Raw genomic sequence first — 23,883 nt, forward strand, 5'->3', positions numbered from 1 at the left:
ATAAGCTGCAGCTCTGCTGCTCGACAGAAAACTCTACGTAAAAAATCCGCCAGCGATCGCTATGCAGGTAGGGGGTGTACTTCAACAGCGCCATCTGTCGTGCAGGTACTCAGTACTCATTGTAAACAAAGAACTCAATTTTCTCTCTGTCGTGCTACCGGCAAGACCTACTAATTCGCTGTTGCTAACTGGATTTGTTTTCACAACTATTTGGTGAAGTACACGTTTCTAGTTTTGAGCTTTCGCTGTGCAGGCTTTCTCTTCAATAAATCCTTGCATTCTTTTTTTGATATCGGATTATTTGTTGATGACTTTGGATAGTTTTTGAATTCCCCTTTGACCAATTCAAAATGGCTGACCTTTCTCAAGTCCCTAAATTCAGGAAGTGTAATGCTAGGGACTGTTCAAGGCGTCTTCCGAAGGCCTCTATCGATCCTCACACCGTTTGTTCCAATTGTCGGGATAAAACCTGTCAATTGGAAGATCGATGTGAGGAATGCGTTGGGCTTTCGGAATTCGATTTTATCGAATTCCAGAAATATACACGTAGGCTAGAGAGAGATAGAGTCAGGAGAAGTTCATCTCGTTCTGTTGATTTTTCCTCTCCTCATGCCCCACAACCTATTCCTTCCCCTGTAGTGGTTGCTCCTAATCCCCCTTCTGGCACTCAGGAACCTTCGATGGCAGATATGATGCGTGCCATCCAAGCTCTGGGTGAGAGAGTTGAGTCCTTGGCTAGTGACCGTAACCAGCTCATGGCGGACGTCAAGGAGCTGAAGTGTAAGAGTGCAGTGGGAAGTGATAAAGTGAGTGATAGTGTTGTGGATAGTGTTGCGCTTGAGGGTTCGTCTGTTCGTGCCTGTCGTCCTCCTAGTCCGGGACCTCTTGCAAGCTCCCAAGTCCAGGGGAGAAGCAATGTCGTACGACCAATGGGTTCGAGAGGCTTTAATCAGCGAACAGACGTTCCCTCCGTGGTTTCGGGCGTATCTACCCAAGATCGCCCCACCCACACAAAGACGAGAGAGCCCATTTATTCCTCGTCTGCGGAAGAGGTTTCTCGTAAGAAACCATGGACCAAGGTCTCACGACCTCTTGAGCGCAAGTCGGTCCCTTCCGCGCAAGTCCAACGGCCCAGTTGTAGCCACTGGGTCAGTTCGGACTCGCTGCAGTCTTCCGATGACTGCTCACCTCCTAAGAGAGGCAAAGCGGTACCGCCTTAGGCAGTTACACCGTCTGTCGCCGCACCTGCTCCTGCAGACCCTAAGTGGTCTTTGCTGCAGACCATGCAGTACCAATTAACGTCTCTGATGCAGGACTTTCGTGCGGAGAAGGTTGCTGCTGCACCAACCTCTTGCCTACAACCAACCACGGTTGTGCGTCCTGTGGACGCTGAGGCGACCTTCTTGCGCACTCCAGCTGAGAGAGTCCCGCCACCCATGCGTTCCAGTGTACCCTGCCAGCCGCATGTTGACGTTCAGCGACGCACGGAACCTTCCGTTGACGTTCGCGAGGTACAACAAACGTCAGAGTTGTTTTGTTTTGACGCGGTGCGTCAACCCCCGCAACCCAGTGTGGTTGCCTCTGCTCGCCCACATCAGACTAGACAGTCTGGAGTAGACGCTGTGCGTCCCCGCGCTGCTATGGTTGTTGCCAGCTCACAGACTGGGCAACAGTTCCATGACGTTGCGTCCGGTTCAGTCACGCGTGCACCCGTGCGACCGGACTCAGTTGACCAGCCGATACCTACTCCATTGCCGCTTCCTCCTCAATTCTCGGATGATGGACTCTCTGATGATGACGATGCGGCACACGTTGATGAACCACATTCGGACCTTGACGAGCCCAAGTCCACGCAACCCTCTTTGGACTTTAGAAAAGTTCTTGCTCTGTTCAAAGAGATGTTTCCGGACCAGTTTGTGTCTGTGGCTCCACGCTCTCCTCCGTCAGAGTTTGCTTTAGGTACGCAGTCATCCTCGCCTGCCTTTACTAGACTCGTCCTCGCTCGCTCGTCCAAGAGAGCTTTACGAGTTTTAGGAGATTGGATGCAGTCCAAAAAGAGTCTAGGGAAGACAGCCTTTACGTTTCCCCCTGCTAAACTCTCTTCCAGATCGAGCGTCTGGTATGCCACGGGAGAAGTTCTCGGCTTGGGAGTTCCTGCCTCTGCCCAGGGCGACTTCTCAAGTCTTGTAGACTCTCCCCGCAGGCTAGCCATGAGACGCTCTAAGATATGCTGGTCACCTTCGGACCTAGACCATCTGTTGAAAGGAGTTTTTAGAGCCTTCGAGGTCTTCAACTTTTTGGACTGGTGTCTGGGAGCTTTGAGCAGGAAGATCTCCCCGACTGAGAAGGAATCTTCCTTGCTCATCATGTCCTGCATGGACAAGGCCATACGTGACGGATCTAGTGAGCTTGCGGCATCGTTCGTATCCGGAGTCCTCAAGAAGCGTGAGAACCTTTGCTCTTTCCTGTCAGCTGGAGTGACACCGTGTCAAAGATCAGAACTTCTGTTTGCTCCTCTCTCTAAGTGCCTTTTTCCAGAGGACTTGATTAAGGAGATTGCTGCTTCTTTGATACAGAAGGACACCCATGACCTGGTTGCGTCCTCTGCCCGCAAAGCCACCCCTTTGCCTACCTTGTCAAGACCAAGGATGGACACTCCAGCGTCCAGATTTATTCCGCCCTTTCGTGGCAGAGCCTCCAGCAGAGGAGGTGCTCGTGCCGAAGGGAGACGTGGGAAGAAGAAAGGAACCAAGTCCTTTAAAGGCAGAGTCTGACTGCCAGCTTCTTCAGACAGCAGTGGGAGCCAGACTCAAGAACTTCTGGCAGACCTGGGAGAAGAGAGGCGCAGATGCACAATCTGTGAAGTTGCTCAGAGAGGGTTACAAGATCCCGTTTGTACGAAAACCCCCTCTAGCAACGTCTCCCATCGATCTCTCTCCCAGGTACAGAGAGGAAGACAAGAGACGAGCATTGAAACAGGAGGTGTCTCTCTTACTAGAAAAGGGAGCGGTAGTCAAAGTCCTGGATCATCAAACCCCGGGCTTCTACAACCGTCTCTTCTTAGTGCCAAAGAAGACAGGAGGGTGGAGGCCGGTGCTAGACGTCAGTGCGCTGAATGTCTTTGTCACAAAGCAGACGTTCTCCATGGAGACCACAAAGTCCGTTCTAGCAGCGGTCAGAAGGGAAGACTGGATGGTCTCTTTAGACCTAAGGGACGCATACTTTCACGTCCCCATCCACCCAGACTCCCAACCTTTTCTGAGATTCGTTTACGAAAAGGTTGCCTACCAGTTTCAAGCCCTGTGCTTTGGCCTAAGCACAGCTCCTCTTGTGTTTACGAGGCTGATGAGGAATGTAGCCAAATTCCTTCATTTAGCGGACATCAGAGCCTCCCTCTATTTGGACGACTGGCTTCTAAGAGCTTCTTCCAGTCGTCGCTGTCTGAAGGATCTAAAGTGGACTCTAGATCTGACCAAGGAATTGGGTCTCCTGGTCAATATGGAAAAGTCTCAAGTGGTCCCATCCCAAACTATTGTGTATTTAGGGATGGAGATTCACAGTCTAGCTTTTCGGGCTTTTCCGTCGGCCCCCAGAACAAGTCAAGCCCAGTTATGCATCCAGAACATGCTGAAGAAGGAACGATGTTCAGTCAGGCAGTGGATGAGTCTGATAGGGACGCTATCATCCCTGGAACAGTTCGTATCGTTAGGAAGACTACACCTCCGTCCTCTTCAATATCACCTAGCTGTTCACTGGAAAAAGGACAAGACGCTAGAAGCGGTCTCGATCCCCATTTCCGAGAAGATGAAGTCTTCCCTGACTTGGTGGAAGGACAGTATCAGCCTCAGAGAGGGTCTGCCCCTGGCTGTTCAGACTCCCAACCACGTTCTCTTCTCGGACGCATCGGACACGGGCTGGGGCGCGACATTAGACGGTCGGGAATGCTCGGGAACTTGGAACTCGAGTCAAAGGACAATGCATATCAACTGCAAGGAGCTACTGGCAGTTCATCTAGCCTTGAAAAGCTTCAAGTCTCTCCTTCAAGGGAAAGTGGTGGAGGTGAACTCGGACAACACCACGGCTTTGGCGTACATCTCCAAGCAAGGAGGGACCCACTCTATGACGTTGTACGAGATCGCAAGGGACCTCCTCACCTGGTCAAAAGATCTAAACATTTCACTAGTAACGAGGTTCATCCAAGGCAACTTGAATGTCATGGCAGATTGCCTCAGTCGGAAGGGACAAATCATTCCAACAGAATGGACCCTACACAAGGATGTGTGCAAGAGACTGTGGGCCACATGGGGCCAGCCTACCATAGATCTCTTCGCAACCTCGATGACCAAGAGGCTCCCAATTTATTGCTCACCAATCCCGGACCCAGCAGCAGTTCATATAGATGCCTTTCTCCTAGTAGATTGGTCGCATCTAGACCTATATGCATTCCCCCCGTTCAAGATTGTCAACAAGGTACTGCAGAAGTTCGCCTCTCACGAAGGGACAAGGTTGACGTTAGTTGCTCCCCTCTGGCCCGCGAGAGAATGGTTCACCGAGGTACTTCGATGGCTAGTGGACGTTCCCAGAACTCTTCCTCTAAGGGTGGACCTTCTACGTCAGCCACACGTAAAGAAGGTACACCAAGGCCTCCACGCTCTTCGTCTGACTGCCTTCAGACTATCGAAAGACTCTCGAGAGCTAGAGGCTTTTCGAAGGAGGCAGCCAGAGCGATTGCTAGAGCAAGGAGAACATCCACCCTTAGAGTCTACCAATCGAAGTGGGAAATCTTCCGAAACTGGTGCAAGTCAGTATCCGTATCCTCGACCAGTACCTCTGTAACTCAAATAGCTGACTTTCTCTTATATCTGAGGAAAGAACGATCTCTTTCAGCTCCCACTATCAAGGGTTACAGAAGCATGTTGGCATCAGTCTTCCGTCACAGAGGCTTAGATCTTTCCAACAATAAAGATCTACAGGACCTCCTTAAGTCTTTTGAGACCACGAAGGAGCGTCGTTTGGTTACACCTGGTTGGAATTTAGACGTGGTACTAAGATTCCTTATGTCAGACAGGTTCGAACCGCTACAATCAGCCTCCCTGAAAGATCTCACCTTAAAGACTCTTTTCCTGATATGCTTAGCCACAGCTAAAAGAGTCAGTGAGATTCATGCCTTCAGCAAGAACATCGGATTCTCATCCGAAACGGCTACATGTTCTACAACTTGGTTTTCTAGCCAAACACGAGCTGCCTTCTCGGCCTTGACCAATATCGTTCGATATTCCAAACTTATCGTATGGTTGGAAATGAACTAGAAAGAGTCTTATGTCCTGTAAGAGCTCTTAAGTTCTATTTAAAAACCTTTACGAGGCCCGTCTGAAGCTTTATGGTGTTCAGTTAAGAATCCATCTTTGCCTATGTCAAAGAATGCTTTATCCTATTTTATCAGACTGTTAATACGAGAAGCTCATTCCCATCTGAATGAGGAAGACCAAGCTTTGCTGAAGGTAAGGACACACGAAGTTAGAGCTGTCGCAACTTCCGTGGCCTTTAAACAAAATAGATCTCTGCAAAGTATAATCGACGCAACCTATTGGAAAAGCAAATCAGTGTTCGCGTCTTTTTATCTTAAGAATGTCCAGTCTCTTTACGAGAACTGCTACACTCTGGGACCATTCGTAGCAACGAGTGCAGTAGTGGGTGAGGGCTCAACCACTACAATTCCCTAATTCCATAACCTTTTTAATCTTTCTCTTGAAATGTTTTATTATTGTTTTTGGGTTGTCCGGAAGGCTAAGAAGCCTTTCGCATCCTACTTGATTTGGCGGGTGGTCAAAGTCATTTCTTGAGAAGCGCCTAGATTAGAGGTTTTGATGAGGTCCTGTTGTATGGGTTGCAACCCTTGATACTTCAGATCCTAGGGGTCGCTCAGCATCCTAAGAGGATCGCGAGGCTCCGTAAGGAAGACGTACTTAAAAAGGCAGAGTAATTGTTCAAGTCGACTTCCTTACCAGGTACTTATTTATTTTATGTTTGTTATTTTGAATAACTGCTAAAATGAAATACAAAATACTTAGCTCATAATAATGTAAACATGTAATGCTGGTCTCTACCCACCCCCCTGGGTGTGAATCAGCTTATATGATCACCGGCTAAGTTTAATATTGAAAAATGTTATTTTTATTAATAAAATAAATTTTTGAATATACTTACCCGGTGATCATATATTAAAGGACCCTCCCTTCCTCCCCAATAGAGACCCAGTGGACCGAGGAGAAAATTGGTTCTTTGTTTACTTGGAGTACTAAGTACCTGCTCGACAGATGGCGCTGTTGATGTACACCCCCACCTGCATAGCGATCGCTGGCGTATTTTGACCGTAGGTTTTTCTGTCGAGCAACAGAGTTGCAGCTTATATGATCACCGGGTAAGTATATTCAAAAATTTATTTTATTAATAAAAATAACATATTTTGTGCAAATTATATTAAATAGTGTAACATTGCCTTGGCATAATCATAGTTTGATATACTGTACACTATAACCTAGTTATTCTTATCCATCCAGATACTTTTATTTAGATCTGAGAATGACTATTGTTTCCATTCTTCCAAAAGCTGTTCATCACAATTATTTATGAAGAGGCTCAAAATTTTTAAGTTACCACTTTATTTGATAACAATTGAAATAAAAGATAGAATAAGGGGTTAGGAATTCAGATTTATTATCAACTCATTAAGTCTGTCTCATTTATTATCAACTCATTAAGTCTGTCTCCAGATCCAGCGCTAGTGATCAGGCTTTATACATAGTGACTGATGGTGTACACACAGCCTAGTTGAGTACCACATCAACTTATTTAGATAAATCTTTTTTAGTTATTAAGATTATTTAACTCCATGGCTATGGTGATAAATGTGTTATTTAAGAAATATATTATTGATGTGAAAAGTTTTTTCTCATATTTTTGAAAACTTCATGGTGGTTTGGTTGTGAGTTTGATGCAATACCAAAGAAAAGATTTTATCTTTATGAAACATAAAGCAAAGAAAGTAACTAAATATTACATGATCATTACAACATGAAATGTTAATAATGTATATAAGGTGAGATATAGGAAAATATTTGGTCTCTCTCCATATAAAATTAATTGATATCTGATCTGTCTAACAATCAAGTAAATGTGTGTGTGGTAATTCAAACCCAGCTGATTACTGCCCAATTTCCATAATTCCCATATATTACCTAAAGCTTTTGAAAGTCTTTTGGCAAGACATCTAAATAGATATGCTGAAGGTTATCATCTGTTTCCTAGTTTGCAATTTGGCTTTCGTAAAAGCCTTGGAGAATGTGATACCCTTCTTACAATCTCCAATTTTGTACAGAAATTCCTTGATTGTGGTCAGGAATTTTGTATGATTGGCCTTGATTTTAATGCTACTTTTGACAGTGTTAATCATGATGCCCTTGTTTTTAAACTCAAACAGTTGGGAGTAGGAGGGTCTTCTTAACATCATTATTGAATTTTTGAGTAATAAATTGCAAAGAGGAGTTGTTGATGATGGGCACCATAGTAAGTATAGGAATGTGAATCTGGTGTTCCTCAGGGTAGTGCTCATGGCCCATTACTTTTCGTACTATATACACGATACAGTATATGGTTTGGCCTAGAAAAAAAAGCTTGTTGCATAAGCACTTTATGCTATGCTCTTTGCATCAATTCCATCTGATGAATATAGATCTGGGGTTCCTGAATCTTAGAGATCTAGCTAAAATTAGTGTATGGGGCATGAAGTTAAACCCTAATAAAACTCAAATTATGATTGTAAATTGGTCGAGGATAGAGGCTCCTCAACATCTATATCTCAGCATTGGTAATGTTTGTTTAACTCTATATGGCTTTTAAAATTTCAGGTGTGATTCTTGATAACAAATTTACTTTTGAGAAACATTTGGTCAGTTTCTTTGTCAGTTGTACAAAAAATTGCCTTATTGAGAAAGTCTTTGAGATTTTTGGTGATCAATCTATCCTGAAGAAGTGTTTTAAATAATTTGTATTGCTTTGTTTCGAGTATTGTTCTTCTGTCTGGTCTTCAGCTGCTGAGTCTCATCTTATTTTGTTGGACAATAACTTGCAGTCTATTAAATTTCTCATTCCTAATCTAGATATTAATCTCTGGCATTGTCATTCAGTTAGTTCTTCATGTATGTTGTACGAGGTTTTTCGTAATTCTGACCATTTTTTGCAATAAGATCTTCCCAGACACTACCAACCTGCATATAATACTAGTTATGCAGTTAATTCAAATAATCCATCTTTCTTCTCCATCAAAAGGTTCAATACAACACAGTATTCTGTGGAACCTCAGAAGTTCAAACTTGCAGCAAATGTCTTTATGTTGAACTGGCTGACATAAGTCTTTTAATAGTTTTTAATTATGACATCTATTTTAACATTGTTATTGATTTTGAAATATTTTATATTAATTATTCATTTCTTCTCTTGCAGTTTATATATTTCCTTATTTCCTTTCTTCACAGGGGTATTTTCCCCTGTTGGAGCCCTGAGACTTATAGCATCCTGCTTTCTCAACTAAGGTTGTAGCATAGCTAGTAATAGTAACAATAATACCAACTTCCAAAAGAATGGTAACCAACATGATGACTACAAAGTAAGAATCATTGAAATAAATGGAAGTTTTATTAGATACAGTATAATTAGATACAGTATAATTAGATACCTGTATTTTAATATTTTCCTACCTTATAACCATCTTTTTTCCTCCTTCCTCCTCCCTTTTAGTGATGTCAATGGTTTTTAAGGTATGTCATGGCCTACAGCATATCATGTTATATGAAGTATGGTTACTCCCTTTACCAGTGATTAGTGTTTCTCATGATAGATAGTGCTGGTCACTGTCAAGAAGAGTGTTGAGAGATAAAGAAATCTTAGCTTTTATATTTAATGATCAGGAAGCAGTCACTTTGATGTTGTTAGCACAATGATTACAAGGTACTGTAAGTATTGAAATAAATTTTATTATTGAAATTCCATTTTTGCCAAGTTTTAAATGTTTTCATAAATTTACAGAGCTGTTATGCCCTTCAAATTTCAATCTTTAATATAAATTTCCTAACATACTGTACTCGCTCAAACTTTCCTTAATTGTAGTCTATTACCCCAAAAATTATTGCATTAAAAACCAGGTATATTTCTTTAAATGAAAACAAATAAAAATATGCTTCATAACAATTTTGTTTGATTTTAATAGCCAAAAACTTATATTTCTAATATTTTCAAAATTATTGTAATTTATATATTTATGTATTCTTTAACAAATATACGGAAGTATAGCACACTGCATATGAAATTTGTGAAAGTATTACACATACAGCAAGTTACATCTAGGATTTCTCATCCTTGTATGTGTGCAGTATAAATATACTTTAATGGAGAGTGGCAATGGACTATCACTACTTGTATACAATTTGGGATTGTCATTTTGCTATGCATATAATGGATCAGTATTACATGTTAACTCTAATGAAAATAGTATTGGTGCCAAGGCCATGAAATCATGAAAAACACAAAATTAAGGAATAGACCAGATGTAAATTCAGACAAAGCACAAAACAGTGTGAAAAGATTTCAAAACCATACATAAATATATTGGTGATGATGATACATTTATTTTATCAATTACTGTGCAGAAGTTTAATGTTATTGTGTACAAGTTGACTTCCCCCTCCCATTATTTCAACAGAAGAATGCTTGACTAATCAAACCTATTTTTTTTTTTTTTTTACAGGAAATGTTAGCACTTGGTTTTTGTAACCTTGCAGGTTCATTTGTCCAGTCTATGCCTGTCACAGGCTCATTTTCTCGTACAGCTGTGAATGCTACAAGTGGTGTGAAGACTCCAGCGGGAGGAATTGTTACAGGGGTTCTTGTTATTTTGGCATTGGCAGTTTTGACTCCTTACTTTAAGTAAGTATAAGAATATCACCCTCTTTGTAGATGTTTCAGTTGCATATATTTTTATATGCTTACTTATCTTGTAAAACAGGATGGTGTCATTTATTTAGGAAAAATCCTTTATAGATAAAAGTTTCAATTATCTTTTGGTGATATGATACCCACAACAACTCACCCCTCTGTATAAGGTACAAAACATGTGTCTTAATTATTTTAGCAAGTCTGTTCATTTGTGATAATGTTATAGTAGTTTTTTTCCAAGCTTTTACTAGGGAATACATAAAATACATGAAGCATTTTTAGTTCCCCAGAATTTACTTTACCTATATGTGTTGTCGAATCCCAAAGATTGAACTTAATTCAGCCCAGAAATTTATTAAAACACCAAATTAATTTTCTTGATAAAAATTAATGTAAATGGGATTCATCTATTCCCAACCCCAAAAGTCCCTCATTATAAAGTACTTCTGCATGACAGATAACAAGGAACAATAAATAGATGAAGTAAATAGAAAATTAATTCACTTTACCCCTAGTAATGTGATAAGGAGGAGCTGTTATGCATTAGAAGAAAAGTCCACTTCTATAATTTGTTGCTGTTGTTGTTCGAGTCACTGGAGCCCTTCCACTAAAACTTGTTTAAAGATATTCGTTACTGCCTCTCAGACTATGTCTTAAAATTACTGCTTGGTTTATCTTTACAAATTTTGATAAAGTGGTTTGCTTCAGCTTTATCTAAGCAATATTTTTTCACAAACACATGCAATTCTTCCCATTTCATACACATTTTTTGTAATCACACATTTTCCTTTGGAAAGGGTATGGGTGGAAGCTCTATGACATACTGAGTCTGTTTTTGATAAACATCATCTCAAAGAATCCTGGTTTGCTTATGAAGATTGCTGGGCTTTTGGTCCTGTAGGGCTGGTGGTGGTGTGATCTAATAATTTGTATTAATTTATATTATTTCTGTAAACCTCCCTTGATGTTCATATTGCTTCCTCTCCAGAAGCTTGGTTTATTGACATTTACCCCGAAAATTATAAAATAAAATTCCCATTTGATTTCTTTTAGATAGACACATGCCTCTAGTAAAGTAATGAGACACTAGCTGTTAATGGTAAGAAGTGAACCGCCTGGAACCCAGAGTCTGTCACACAATGAGGCACATACCTTTTCCTTAATTGTACAACAATCAGAGGTTGATACAACCTTGGAAGCCCTTTTAGACTCGACTGGTCTTCAAAAATGTCTGATAATCCAAAATTTTATTTAAATCTTCAACGTCTGCAAAGCTTTTCAAATTTGTCTAAAGTTACCAGCACTTCTCTTATCTAGTACTAGGACTATGACCTTGCAGTCCCTTCGTTCTGTATGTGGTCTAGTGCTGACGGGTCTCTCCTACCACCAGTTCTAACTTCATATTATAAGGGATAATAAATATCTAAAACTAATTATCTGGACATAACTTGATTTAGGTAACTAGCCTCTTAAAGTAACTAGTAAACAGATTACTAATTGATGTTAAAACCTACTAACTAATCCTATATATTTCCTAATCCATCATATATCAAAAGATTCCAAAGAATTTATTAAAGTATTTGATAAAATAATCTGGTTTTCATGCTGACAAGTTCAGGAAACAGATGGCAACCCAGGACTAGAATGGAATGATCCATCTTGTGGGATAGAAGACTTTAATAGCAAATGGAAACTTAATCACCAGCCTTACTCTGAATTTAGGATAACAAGTTTATATATCTAACCCAAAATAAAGTACATACCTTAAATAACCTAATATTTCATCTTGAAAAATAATTCTAATTAATGTGTTCGTAATAAAGTAATTTATTTTACAGACCATACTAAACTGTTTTTTAATTGTCTACTTACTCTGTATGGGAACTGAAGTGTATGAGAAGAAGAGACTTGTTTAAGCAAGTGAGGTACCTAGCCCTACATATACTTCTTAGATAAAAACATGAGATGAGCTAGTGGCCAAGCTTGTAAGCAAACACTGCACGCAACCACTCAATTATAAGGCAATCAAGAAGATTTAGCTAATCTTTAACAGAATAATTAAAAAGGAAAACATTTAGCCTGAGAGAATCAAAATAATAAGATTAGTAAAGGCAGCTTATTTCATGGAGAGGAGTGATTAAATATCCAGACTACCATTTACTCTAGGTACTTGAGAGATAAGCAGTTGTTTAGAGCACTTACTTTAGCAAGAGGAGAGATATAAGGATCCAAGTTACCTTCTCGGTCTTTTGCCTAGCAAATTCTAGGTATCTAAAAAGCTGCTAGAATGCAGGAGTGCAAGGGTGACACAGCAGAAGTGTCAAAATTAAATAAAGAATTTGACACTTTATAAGAGGATCTCAAACCTAGGAGGTGCTGTATATCATCAGAAACCTTATTGAATGGTGTACAGTACTAGAACTACTAGCTACCATTTGACGAGTTAGGCTAGGGTTTGAAACAGGGAAGGTTAGGCCTGAACTTTCATTGAATAAAAAATCATTGGCTTTTAAGCTCTTAAAAATTAAACTTGTTTGGCTGTTGCAAATATAAAGGCTGGAGTATGATTACAGTCAACATTACCTCTATAATCATCTAGTCTATCCTTTTCTGCTAAAAATAAGCCGTCTATAACACTAGAGAAGCTGTTAAGGAAAGTATTTCAAGAATACTTTCTACAATATTACCTACAAACAGCCAAACTTTATAGAACTAGCTTGCAAACTCTGCATTAAAAGATTTTTCTCTATTACCAGTAATGATGGGCTCAATGGATGAAATTAAATTGATACTAGAACAAAATTAAGTAACTGATTAGTCTAGCAGTCAAATCGTCTCTGAGGTATTAAAGGCTTAAAGACTAAACGAGACTAGATATTTTTCTTCGTGTAAAGAATTCATATTTTAGTTACATGGTGTTGGGGTTATATGAATAGGTAATTAGGAAACAAAAGCTGGAGTCCCATATTGCAAGATGTATTTTGGAATTATATATTATCAATAATTTGAATTACAAGGTAGTCTAGAATTTTAGGTTAATGATAGTTTTAAAATAAAAATAATAATCTCATTCCTTCAACGGCAATCCACCTCCATTAGAGTGTGGTAGTCAACAATATGAACATTACATGTTGATAGAAATAAATGGAATTTTGATAATAATATATTACTGTAGTTATATAAACGCACTATGTTCAAATACATTTTTCAATATTTAACTTAGCCGGTGATTATATAAGCTGCAACTCTGTTGCTCGACAGAAAACTCTACGTTAAAAATCCGCCAGCGATCGCTATGCAGGTAGGGGGTGTACTTCAACAGCGCCATCTGTCGTGCAGGTACTCAGTACTCAATGTAAACAAAGAACTCAATTTTCTCTCTGTCGGGCTACCGGCAAGACCTGCTAATTCGCTGTTGCTAACTAGATTTGTTTTCACAACTATTTGGTGAAGTACACTATTCTAGTTTTGAGCTTTCGCTATGCAGGTGTTTTATCTTCATCTCAAAACTTGAACTCGTTTTGGATAGATTTAATTATGGTGACAAAGAGAGTATGGACTTTCTTTCACTTTTAAATGGCCGACCCTTCCCTTAGACGGAAGTGTGTTTAGGCTTTTAGTAATTATCTTATCACGTTATAGATTTTCCTCTATATATATCTCTCCGCCTTTATTAGGCCTCTTCGATTAACTTTCCATTTTTTATAAACATATAAAATAAATTTTAATGCTTTGTTTATATAGACCTTTCCTGAGAGTAGGCGGTCCTAACTTGGAAACCGAAGTAATCAACATTGAGCCCTTTATATCGTCTTTAGCTTTTAAAGGATTTAAAATTTTTTAAATGTAATATTTTATGAAAGAATTTCTTTGATAGTCTTCGTACTGTTTTCAAAGATGAACTAACGTTTAGTTTTTTTATGCTACGCAGTTGTTGACGTTCAGGACGTTCAACATGCGCTCTATCGTTACGATAGAGAGAGAGTGTATCACGGTTTCACTTTGCAGTAAGAGTAAATCGATTCTGACGTTTTGTTCATTCTTTCTTAGCTTAAATGTTTTAAATTCTAATTTAAAGGAACTTTTTATTTGAAAAACCTTTCAGTTTTTTCCTTTAGTCAAATAACATGTTTTTTTGACGATATATAATTGGGCTCTTCTCTTAGGTGCAAAATCAAGAGAGAAAGAGAGAGAGAGATAGAGACGGAGGGAGAGAGAGGAGAGAAAACGTTCCGTTCAAGCGGGTAACGTTGTTCTCGTGTTACTCTCGTCCCTAGTCTCTGTACGGGGAGGAAGGATAAAACGTTTTTAGGTTTTTATTCTCGTCCCCAGGCTATGTGCGGTGAGAGATTGAAAACGTAGTTATATGAACTAGTGTTTAGTCTCTTTCCCAGCCACTGATTTTTCTTTTTATCTTAAAATATGTTTTCTGTTTTTTGCTGGTATTATGAGCTTGCATTATACGACTAATTTCGCAATTACTACCTTTTAATGAAGGGTAGAATTGCGTGTTTCAGGTAGAAATAAGTGCAAAACAGAAAATCGAAGTGATAAAGTGATATGCGCAAAGTGTTACAGTGTTGCGTCCGAGGCGCAAAGTGTTACAGTGTTGCGTCCGAGGGTTCGTCTGTTCGTGCCTGTCGTTCACCTAGTCCGGGACCTCTTGCAAGCTCCCAAGCCCAGGGGAGAAGTAATGTCAAACGACTTATGGGTTCGAGAGGCCTTGACCAACGAACAGACGTTTTCCCTCTATGGTATCGGGTGTTTCTTACCAAGATCTCCCCTACCATAAGACGAGAGAGACGTTGTTTCTCCTCGCCATCCGTAGGCTTTTCGCATAAGAAACCTGTCACAAGGTTTCGAAGCCCTTAAGCGAAAGTCAGTCCTTTCAGGACAGGTCCAGCGTCCTGGTTACAGCCATTAGGACAGCTCTGACCCTATGCAGTCATCGGATAACTGCTCGCCGCCTAACAAAAGCGTAACACAGACTCAGGAAGTCTTTTTTTGTAGGCAAAGTGTTGCGGTCACAGACGTTACCCTCGTCTATTACCACAAACATTTCCGTTGATCCTTAAGGGGTTGTATGGCAAACATGCAGTATATGCTTGCCTCCCTTATGGAAGACTATTCTGCCGATTAGTCCGTTGAGTCTAGCCGTTTATCTCATCGATATCCTGGCTTTCAGCCAACCTAACGTTCCTTTGTGCTTACTTTTGACGTTGGCGTAGCTTAGTCACGTCAGTCAGGTTGTTTAGAACCACACTCGATGCGGTCTCGTGTGGTTTTTCAGCCGCATTTGGACGTTAGGCCACTGGCTGATGCTCCTGTTGACGTTCTAGACGTTCACTAACAATCGGAGTTGACTTGTTTTGACGCTGTGCGTCAACCTCCGCATTCTAGAGTTGTTTTGACTGCTCAGTCTAGGCAGTCAAAGCAGTCTCGAGTGGACGCTGTACGTCCTCACGCACCTGTTGTGGTTGACAGTTCAGTTGTTGACAGTTCACAAACTGTCAAGCAGTTACATGACGTTGCGTTCTGGTCCGCTACTAATGCACCAGTGAGAGACTCAGCTTTTATCGGACAAGGTTCCTGTAGATGAGGAAGTTGCTGTTCTCCCTCCTACTGATATTCCCTTGAGGACTCTGTCAGATGGAGAGGAGCCTTAAGCTGCTTAGCCTCCTATGGACTTTAATTAAATCATGATGATTTTTTTAAGGATCTTCGTCCGGATCTTGTAACTGCTGCTCCTCGTTCGCCTTAACGTCAGAGCTTACACTAGGCCTAGCTACTTCGAAGCCGTTGTTTTTAAGCTAGTGCTCTCTCGCTCTCCTAGAGAGCGTTATGTTGGCTAGGCGACTGGTTTTTCACCAGGAGGAGTTTGGGGGATACAGCCTTTGCTTTCCCTTCTTTTAAACTGGTTTATAGAGCGAGAGTCTGATATGACACGAGAGAAGTTCTCGGCTTGGGAGTTCATGCCTCTGCCCAGATAGACTTCTCAATTCTGGTAGACTCTCCCTGGCGCCTAGCCAGGAGACGCTCCAAGTTGTTTACAGGTCAACTTCTCAGAGGGATGGTAAACGGTTCCGCCTCAGTCGCTAACCCCGTCTGTTGCCACACCTGCTCCCGTAGACCCTAAATGGGCTTTGCTGCAAGACATGCAGTCCAAGCTTGCGTCCTTGATAGAGGACTTAATGCGGAGAAGAACCTTCTGGCCAACAACCTTCCAACCGGTCGGTTGTGCGCCCTGTTGACGCTGAGGTAACCTACTCGCGTCTGCCAGTTGAGGTGGTTCCTCCACCGATGCGACCCAGTGTGGGTTGCCAGCCGCACGTTGACGTTAAGCGACGCTCGGAGGTGGTTGTTGACGTTCAGGACGTTCAACAACCAGCAGAGGTGACTTGTTGTGACGCAGTGCATCAACCTCAGCAACCCGGTAGGGTGTTGACTGCACAACCCAGACGGTCTAGACAGTTTCGGGTTGACGCTGTGCTTCCTCGCGCACCCATGGTTGTTGACAGTTCACAGACTGTGCAGCAGTTCCATGATATTGCGTCCGGCTCTGTCACGCATCCACCAGTGCGACCGGATTCAGCGAGCCAGACGTTGCCCACTCCGTTGCCGTTTCCTCATCAGTTTCGGATGAGGAACCCTCTGATGAGGACGTTGCTGAACAACAAGACGATCAGCCCCCAGCCCTGCTATCCATCCAGAAGATGCTGAAGAAGGAACGCTGCTCAGTCAGGCTGTGGATGAGTCTGGTAGGGACGCTGTCATCCGTGGATCAATTTGTGTCACTAGGAAGACTACACCTCCGTCCTCTTCTATACCATCTAGCTTTTCACTGGAAAAAGGACAAGACGCTAGAAGTGGTCTCGATCCCAGTTTCCGAAAAGATAAAGTCTTGTCTGACTTGGTGAAAGGACAATATCAACCTAAGAGAGGGTCTTCCCCTGACTGTTCAGACTCCCAACCACGTTCTCTTCTCGGACGCATCGGACGTAGGCTGGGGTGCGACATTAGACGGTCGGGAATGCTCGGGAATATGGAACTCGAGTCAAAGGACAATGCATTTCAACTGCAAGGAGCTACTGGCAGTACGTCTGGCCTGGAAAAGCTTCAGGTCTCTCCTTCAAGGCAAAGTGGTGGAGGTGAACTCGGACAACACCACGGCTTTGGCGTACATCTCCAAGCAAGGAGGGACCTACTCTCTGACGTTGTACGAGATCGCAAGGGACCTCCTCACCTGGTCAAAAGGTCTAGACATATCACTAGTAACGAGGTTCATCCAAGGCAACTTGAATGTCATGGCAGATTGTCTCAGTCGGAAGGGACAAATAATTCCAACAGAATGGACCCTCCACAAGGATGTATGCAAGAGACTTTGGGCCACCTGGGGCCAGCCAACCATAGATCTCTTCGCAACCTCGATGACCAAGAGGCTCCCAATATTTTGCTCACCAATCCCGGACCCAGCAGCAGTTCATATAGATGCCTTTCTCCTAGATTGGTCACATCTAGATCTATATGCATTCCCTCCGTTCAAGATTGTCAACAAGGTACTGCAGAAGTTCGCCTCTCACGAAGGGACAAGGTTGACGCTAGTTGCTTCCCTCTGGCCCGCGAGAGAATGGTTCACCGAGGTACTTCGATGGCTAGTAGACGTTCCCAGAACACTTCCCCTAAGGGTGGACCTTCTACGTCAGCCACACGTAAAGAAGGTACACCAAGGTCTCCACGCTCTTCGTCTGACTGCCTTCAGACTATCGAAAGACTCTCGAGAGCTAGAGGCTTTTCGAAGGAGGCAGCCAGAGCGATTGCTAGAGCAAGGAGAACATCCACCCTTAGAGTCTACCAATCGAAGTGGGAAATCTTCCGAAACTGGTGCAAGTCAGTATCCGTATCCTCGACCAGTACCTCTGTAACTCAAATAGCTGACTTCCTCTTATATCTGAGGAAAGAACGATCTCTTTCAGCTCCCACTATCAAGGGTTACAGAAGCATGTTGGCATCAGTCTTCCGTCACAGAGGCTTAGATCTTTACAACAATAAAGATCTACAGGACCTCCTTAAGTCTTTTGAGACCACGAAGGAGCGTCGTTTGGTTACACCTGGTTGGAATTTAGACGTGGTACTAAGATTCCTTATGTCAGACAGGTTCGAACCGCTACAATCAGCCTCCCTGAAAGATCTCACCTTAAAGACTCTTTTCCTGGTATGCTTAGCCACAGCTAAAAGAGTCAGTGAGATTCATGCCTTCAGCAAGAACATCGGATTCTCATCTGAAACGGCTACATGTTCTCTACAACTTGGTTTTCTAGCCAAAAACGAGCTGCCTTCTCGACCTTGGCCAAAATCGTTCGATATTCCAAACTTATCGTATGGTTGGAAATGAACTAGAAAGAGTCTTATGCCCTGTAAGAGCTCTTAAGTTCTATTTAAAACGAACTAAACCTTTACGAGGCCCGTCTGAAGCTTTATGGTGTTCAGTTAAGAAACCATCTTTGCCTATGTCAAAGAATGCTTTATCCTATTTTATCAGACTGTTAATACGAGAAGCTCATTCCCATCTGAATGAGGAAGACCAAGCTTTGCTGAAGGTAAGGACACACGAAGTTAGAGCTGTCGCAACTTCCGTGGCCTTTAAACAAAATAGATCTCTGCGAAGTATAATCGACGCAACCTATTGGAAAAGCAAGTCAGTGTTCGCGTCTTTTTATCTTAAGAATGTCCAGTCTCTTTACGAGAACTGCTACACTCTGGGACCATTCGTAGCAACGAGTGCAGTAGTGGGTGAGGGCTCAACCACTACAATTCCCTAATTCCATAACCTTTTTAATCTTTCTCTTGAAATGTTTTATTGTTATTTTGGGTTGTCCGGAAGGCTAAGAAGCCTTTCGCATCCTACTTGATTTGGCGGGTGGTCAAAGTCATTTCTTGAGAAGCGCCTAGATTAGAGGTTTTGATGAGGTCCTGTTGTATGGGTTGCAACCCTTGATACTTCAGCTCCTAGGGGTCGCTCAGCATCCTAAGAGGATCGCGAGGCTCCGTAAGGAAGACGTACTTAAAAAGGCAGAGTAATTGTTCAAGTCGACTTCCTTACCAGGTACTTATTTATTTTAAGTTTGTTATTTTGATAACTGCTAAAATGAAATAAAAAATCCTTAGCTCATAATAATGTAAACATTTATTGCTGGTCTCTACCCACCCCCCTGGGTGTGAATCAGCTTATATAATCACCGGCTAAGTTAAATATTGAAAAATGTTATTTTTATAATAAAATAAATTTTTGAATATACTTACCCGGTGATTATATATTAAAGGACCCTCCCTTCCTCCCCAATAGAGACACAGTGGACCGAGGAGAAAATTGAGTTCTTTGTTTACATTGAGTACTGAGTACCTGCACGACAGATGGCGCTGTTGAAGTACACCCCCTACCTGCATAGCGATCGCTGGCGGATTTTTAACGTAGAGTTTTCTATCGAGCAACAGAGTTGCAGCTTATATAATCACCGGGTAAGTATATTCAAAAATTTATTTTATTATAAAAATAACATATTTACTTTCTCCCTACTGACTTGCGGTGTCAAGAGGATAGGGAATGATTTTGACTGAGACTAAAAGACAAAAGATCTGTTGCTTGAACAAGTCATCAGTGGTTGCCATTAACTGCTAGATTGTCTCATTATCTCAATAGAATCATAAGTCTATTAAAAGGAAAGAAAGCAGGAAATTCATTAGCTATTTGAGGTAAATTTCAGTAAAATCGAGCTTCCAGAAAAAAGTAATATGAAAATAAGGTAAGCATAGAAATAACCCTTTTCTGCATACAGGGTATTGGGTCACATCGGTTATTCATGGGCATTTTTGCACACAAGATTTGGGTCATGTGTTTTCATTGATTATTCATGTTCAAATAAGTTGAGCGAATTTTAAGATGGGATGGAATAGGTAGGATGACTTTTAATTTGATATTCATTTTGATGGGAAGAATAGCTGTACATTTTCTACTCATCTTGTGTTTCAAGAAATTATGACAATCAGATTCCTTTTATAGAATGAAAGATGGGTTTACAATAAACATCAAACATGCCACATTTGAAGAAAAAAAATTGACATTAAAAATATATATTTCTTTTCCTTTATAAAAAATACTCTGATAGTAATAGAAAGTTCAAAACATAGTACATGAGTACATCATATGCCTACTAGTTCAAAGATAAAATTTCCATACAATTTCAGATACATTCCAAAAGCTACACTGTCTGCTGTTATTATTTGTGCTGTGATATTCATGGTGGAATATGAGATCGTTATTCCTCTCTGGAGAATCAGGAAGCTTGATCAGCTTCCTCTATGGGGAACATTTGTGGTCTGTCTATTTTGGAAGTTGGAGTATGGAATTTTGGTTGGAGTTGTAATTAACATCTGTGTCCTTCTGTACGGGATTGCAAAAACTAAACTGGATGTCAGTACAGTGATGAAACAGGTAAAGCATTTCTTAGAGGATTTTACCATATTTGTAATCTATGAAAATTTAATGGATGACTTTGAATCAGTTAATGATTATGAGAGAAAATGCTATGAAAGTTAAAATTTTTGGGGAAAAACCTGAATTCAAAAAGTTTAAGAATTCAAGAGTTCAAAGTGCACCTTTTGACTTAAATAAGTATGGTTGCAAAACTTTTTTCTATCTTTTGCAGGATGGAGAAGATGTAGCATATATTTTGGTAGAGCCACATGATGGACTCTTCTTCCCTTCTGTGGATCATGTAAGAGCTCAGGTGTCCAAAGTTGGTTGTGGGATGGCTCAGAGCAGAATACCTGTAGTTATAGACTGCAGTCATTTTACCGGAGTGGACTACACAGCTGCAAAGGTAAACCTGCTAATTGGTCAAATATTTACTTAGAATTTTTTTAAAGAATAAAACAAGATGAAGATAGAAAGGATTGAATGGTATATTTTGAGCTTGCAGCCCTGGAGATAGAATTACCATTTTTCCAAAAATTACAATGGAAATGGGTGCCCCAATTCAGAATTAAGAAAATCATGCAATTGTGGAAGACAAAGCAGTTGCAGATTCACCATATAATCCATTGTTTAAGCGTTTGTATCCCTCCAGGAGGCAATAAAATAGAGATCATCTTTCATATTTTTGGTTAATTCCTAGTGGTTGAGAGAGATGTAGAAAATATTAGTTGTTAGTATAAACGTCATCTATCAAAAAACGGATTTTGAGCGAAGCGAAAAATTAATTTTTGGCTGAGATGGCCATGTCGTCCTGATGGAAGGTTCCTTCAGTAGTATCCAAAGGAAGCTACTGAAGGAACCTTCCATCAGGACGACATGGCCATCTCACCCAAAAATAGATTTTTCGCTTCGCTCAAAATCCGTTTTGTCAATCCTGTGTAAGTATTAGGCTTGTAATTTTTCCTATTGCTGCAACTATAGTCTACTTACAAAGCTGTGAGATGAACTTATGGTTTAATGGTGTTGCCACTTTGCCCACTCTGTCATATTTTAATCCAGTAATGTATAAAGGAAGATATGCCACATCTGATAGATGATTACCCTTTACCATGGAAAGATGAATTGAGGTAAAAAAAAAAAAATAATTATTTGATTTGTGTCATGGAATTTGGCCATCTATATGGGGGGCACTAGGGCCAGGGAGGACATTTACTGGCAGGGTACTACTGGTTTAACACCCTGCATTTATGAAGTAAAAGATGAAAAAAGCTGGACAGCAAGATAGAAGAAAAGAAGCATTAAAGCCTTAAAGGCCGCTCATGAATGGCAGAGGCAAGGGACAGTGACATTGCCCTATCAAGCCAGGACATGGCCCTAGAGACTGACCATATATACATATGATCAGCGCCCAAGCCCCCTCCATGCAAGCTAGGACCAAGGAGGGCCAGGCAATGGCTGCTGATGACTCAGCAGATAGACCTATAGGCTCCCCCAAACCCCCCATCCTTAGCTCACAAGGATGGTAAGGTTGCAGACACTAATGGCACTATCGACAATTAGCGGGACTCGAACCCTCGACTGGCAAGCACCAGCCAGAGACATTACCAATCAGTCCACAACCCTAAAGATAAATATAAAAATTGGATGCGCATTATGGCCAAATAGATGCAGATAAGATAATTTATATTACCTACCCCTATTTGGGTAAAATAAATAGATTTTATCTTCAAGTCTCAATTCTTTGTGGATAGGCTATTCTGTCCAGCAAAAGAATTATCATATTTTGCTAATGACTTTTTTGTCAAACTTTAAGAGTAAAAACCCTCAGGGTTTTTTTTCAATAAACTCCATTATGCCTTGAAATAATTACTGTACTAGTTTATATATTGTATAATATTAGTGGTATATTTTCTTTGATGTTCATTGGCTTCAAAGTTAAAGAAAGTGAGGAATGGAAACATCATCTACTGTGATTCATTCTTTCCAAATAAATCTCAGTGATAACAGAAAAGAAATTCAAGCTGTTAATATTATTATCAGTGAACTGTAGTTTGAGATGAATGGCTAAATGTTGCAATTATGTAGTGGGTCATTAATCCTTGTTAAATGAAAATTGTGTCTTAACTCCTACTAATGGAAATAATTGTCTTCTGAGATAGATACACAAGTGGACGTACTGTATTCATTAAACATCACAATCTGCTTTTGCTCATGCCACCGTAAATGTCCTGACTAAAATCTTGAATAACAAGAAGAAATGTCTTAAATTGCTAAATAGTAACAAGAAATAGTATAGAACAATATAGAATTACACTTATCATAGTAAATACAGTGTAAGCATGGAAGTTATTTGTTCACCAAACTAACAAACCTTCCGTTATTTATATATGGATATATCTTTCGGCAAAGCTGGAAGGTAGACAATTAGACTTTTTGGTGTGAGGTGGCAATCCTTCCCAGAGCCTGGGTAGGGGGTGACTAGTGGTATCAGTTACCCTAAAACCATAGCATGCAGATAAACTGATGTAAAGATATTAGTAAAGCAAACATAGTCTACTAGAATGACCAGGAGTTAAGTATGTTGATAATAAAATGTAAGAATTTTTTATTTCCTTCTCATCCAATTCTCTTTTTCACATTGTTTTTGTTTCCCAATTTCTAAAGTTCCTCAAGATCAAACAGAGTTCCCACACTTGTAAATTAAATCATACAAACCATATTTAAAATAGTATTAACAAGTATACCAGTATACTTTATTTGTGTACTGTATTAAACATCAATTGCATACTGAGTATCAGGAATACTTGTAAGGTGATAGTATTTCCGTGTTGGTAGGTCACTTTCATTATCATAGTTTAATGATGGAGGAAAAACTCTTATTCCTAATGTTTGACTATTAATAGTGGAGTCCAACATTTTGTAATTACGATGGTACTCTAAGTAAAATACACAAATTTCTGTAATTCTACAGAACATGATAGTACAGGTGTAATCTGGCTAACATTTAGAAAAAGAGAAGATAAGAGTCTGGTGAGATTCTGTTACAGGTATATGAGTATAATGGTAAGGAAAAGTGCTAGTAAGTTCAAGACCTCTTTTACTATGTAATTTTCAATATATTAGTAACAATTTATTTTTTTCAGAGCAGAGGTTCCCTGTGTTTGTAAAGTGTTGAGAATTTGAGTTCATTGGTGTAGTTGAAATACCTTTGATTTATCATGGATTTCAATAGTCTCAGTTCATAGCTAGTATAATTCAATATTTCTTTACATCATAGTATCATGAAGTTAGTCCTATATGTATTAAGGGAATGAGTATGACACCAAACACTATATGTAATTTTGTCTTGAGTGTAATTTAGATACAGAATTCAAAATCTGCAAGTAGTTTAATCATATTGACAATGTTTATTTACATTTTGC

General features: G+C 40.5%; 1 protein-coding gene across 11 annotated transcripts in view; it reads left to right on the forward strand.

The window, feature by feature from the left end:
• LOC137627039 (sodium-independent sulfate anion transporter-like) overlaps window positions 1-23,883 on the forward strand; it is a 477,203-nt gene that overhangs the window by 384,807 nt on the left and 68,513 nt on the right. For all 11 annotated transcript variants that reach the window (XM_068358087.1, XM_068358069.1, XM_068358033.1 and 8 more), the window contains 3 exons: window positions 9,803-9,981; window positions 20,233-20,479; window positions 20,694-20,867. In XM_068358087.1, coding sequence (XP_068214188.1) covers window positions 9,803-9,981; window positions 20,233-20,479; window positions 20,694-20,867 — 600 coding nt within the window. The remainder of the gene's footprint in view (window positions 1-9,802; window positions 9,982-20,232; window positions 20,480-20,693; window positions 20,868-23,883) is intronic.

Source organism: Palaemon carinicauda, chromosome 2 (genome assembly GCF_036898095.1).
Source record: "Palaemon carinicauda isolate YSFRI2023 chromosome 2, ASM3689809v2, whole genome shotgun sequence".
Classification (NCBI taxonomy): Eukaryota; Metazoa; Arthropoda; class Malacostraca; order Decapoda; family Palaemonidae; genus Palaemon; species Palaemon carinicauda.